Source organism: Phytophthora parasitica (genome assembly GCF_000247585.1).
Source record: "Phytophthora parasitica INRA-310 unplaced genomic scaffold supercont2.41, whole genome shotgun sequence".
NCBI classification, from domain to species: Eukaryota; Oomycota; class Peronosporomycetes; order Peronosporales; family Peronosporaceae; genus Phytophthora; species Phytophthora nicotianae.
In genome coordinates, this window is record NW_008649027.1 from 57,463 (window position 1) to 59,585 (window position 2,123).

At 50.8% G+C, this 2,123-nt stretch overlaps 2 protein-coding genes across 2 annotated transcripts; one reads left to right on the forward strand and one right to left on the reverse strand.

Annotated features, from left to right (window-relative positions):
- Positions 1-196: 196 nt before the first annotated feature.
- PPTG_23523 (hypothetical protein) lies at positions 197-1,424 on the reverse strand (the record flags this gene model as incomplete). Its single annotated transcript, XM_008911200.1, has 3 exons — positions 197-213; positions 285-616; positions 691-1,424. 3 exons carry the CDS (start codon positions 1,422-1,424, stop codon positions 197-199), a joined length of 1,083 nt encoding a protein of 360 aa, XP_008909448.1.
- A 270-nt stretch (positions 1,425-1,694) lies between these two features.
- Positions 1,695-2,067, forward strand: PPTG_14703 (hypothetical protein; the record flags this gene model as incomplete). The annotated part of the gene is made up of 2 exons (XM_008911201.1): positions 1,695-1,980; positions 2,012-2,067. The coding sequence occupies 2 exons, from the start codon at positions 1,695-1,697 to the stop codon at positions 2,065-2,067; spliced, it is 342 nt and encodes a 113-aa protein (XP_008909449.1).
- Between the last annotated feature and the right edge of the window lie 56 nt (positions 2,068-2,123).

A 2,123-nucleotide genomic window follows, 5' to 3' on the forward strand; every position in this document is an offset into this window, starting at 1 on the left:
TTTGTTCCTTCCTTCTCCAAAAAGTCCCTTTGACAAGAGTAATTGCAACGGGATTTCCACTCCTGCAAGAACCCGATTTTCCGTACACATAAACACCGAGAGATTCCCCAAAGCTTTGAGACAGAGTGCTAGATCCGTCAAGCTAGTCTTCACACGGAAACTATCGCGAATGGGTGAAAACTCGGCAACATTAAGGTTATGGAAAATATCCGTCTGGACTACAACGTCAAACAGAGAGTAGCTGAGCCAGAATCCGGTCTGCTCCAATTCCTGTCTGTTCTCACCCATTGAAGATTCCACCACGTTCAAAAGGTTGAACGCTGCCTGGATGAAGACGGACAGCACAAAAATGTCTTGACCACTTCCATCTCCAATCTGCAAATACTCGCCACTTTTACCTGATACCACAGTTGGTACTGCTTCCGCTTTGTTGACTCTCACTGTTTGTGACTCTGCTCGCACATTAGACAACCCTCTATCTTCAGGCCGCGCCACTGAGTGCTTAACGGATTGTGCGTCTGACAGCTCTACCGGCATGAAGATACTGGAGATCAAAATCTCCCCGCCAAAAGGAGAATTTTGCAGCTTTAGCCACCGCTCTGGAAGGTCTGGGGTCCTTCAAAGAGCGCACAGTGTAAATTTTGTAGTTAGTAAATCATTCAAATGTCAATAAAACAGCAAGTAGCGAACCTCAGATCGAGAAAGAACCACCCGAAGCTCAAAATCTCTCCTTCTTTCTCTTGACGAGGGAGATTCTCCATCTGAGCTCGGGAAGGATTCACCACTCCGGCCTCTCCAATCCCATATACGAACGCCTTAATCCTCGGAGTATAGGCCTTCAAACGACGAAATTTCTCCATAGGAAATGTCCATCGCAGTTTCCCGTCACCACGCATCCACTTGGCCTCTTCAATGAGGCCACTGCGTCGATACGGCTCCACCCTCCTCAGCGACTTACGTCGATTTCCACGTTTCCTATTCAGTCGCAGAGGTGATCTTCCTACTGGCTGAAGTTCTTGCTTCCACCTCGATCCTCGGGATTGAGCCGCCTGTTTGTCAATCGTCGCAAACACCCGCAGCTCCCGGATCGCTGCAGACTCGGTCACTGGAATTCGCAGCAAACGGACTTGGAACGCCGAGACGGTGTACGTCCATGGGGTATTGTCCATTAAGTGGCGGCCACTAACAGTGTTAAACTCGCGAGATGATCGACTGTGCTTGGATTTCTTATTGAGTAACGGCGTGACGACTCCGGATTCACTCTCATCGTCGTCCGGAAGATTCGCGTCAAATCGGAGCGTCAGTTGCGGGGCTGCATGGGGAGAGCCCGACTGCGAGTGTGATGGGGACTGCTGGGCGCGCGCAGGTGACTCGGGCTCGTATTCGTCACTGGCGTAGACATCGTCCGGATCCACATCCGACATGGTCAATTGCGATAGTTGCGTCGTTTCATGGACAAACGACACTGATTGGACAAAATGCTGAAGATTATGAGATTAGTAAAGCTTTCTCCGTCAACAATGCGGTTTATGGAGTGCTCAGTGCTGAGATTTACTGCACAGAGTCTTACTTAACTTTTACGTGGAGCTCTCCGCAAAACTACAGTGTTAACGGATCTCCGGCTTCGAAGCAGCAGGTATGTCGCCGAGGATCATTTTGCATTTCGCAAGCAAGACCACAAATACCTCAGAACGATGGCGTTTCCACAAACCTTCCGCGCATACCAGTACGAGAACTATGGCCTGCTCGACAATGAGTTGAAGATCCAAAACAATGTGCCTCAGAAGGAACTCGGCGCGGATCAAGTCCGTATCAAAGTTCACAGCGCTTCGGTGAACCCCATCGACTACATGCTTCTAGAAGCGGTGGGCCAGTTGTTCTTGAGCAAGGCCCCCTCTACGGCCGAGCCGTTCGGCATCGGGTTCGACGCGGCTGGCGAGATTGTCGAAGTAGGTGAGGACGTCAAGCGGCTGAAAGTCGGTGATGCAGTCTACACCAGGACGCCGTTCAGTGCGTTCGGCACGCTTGGCGAGTACTGTGCCGTGGACGAGCAGTTTGTGGCGATAAAACCCAGCAATCTCAACTTTGACGAGGCTTCGTCTGTTCCGCTTGTTGCCTTGACT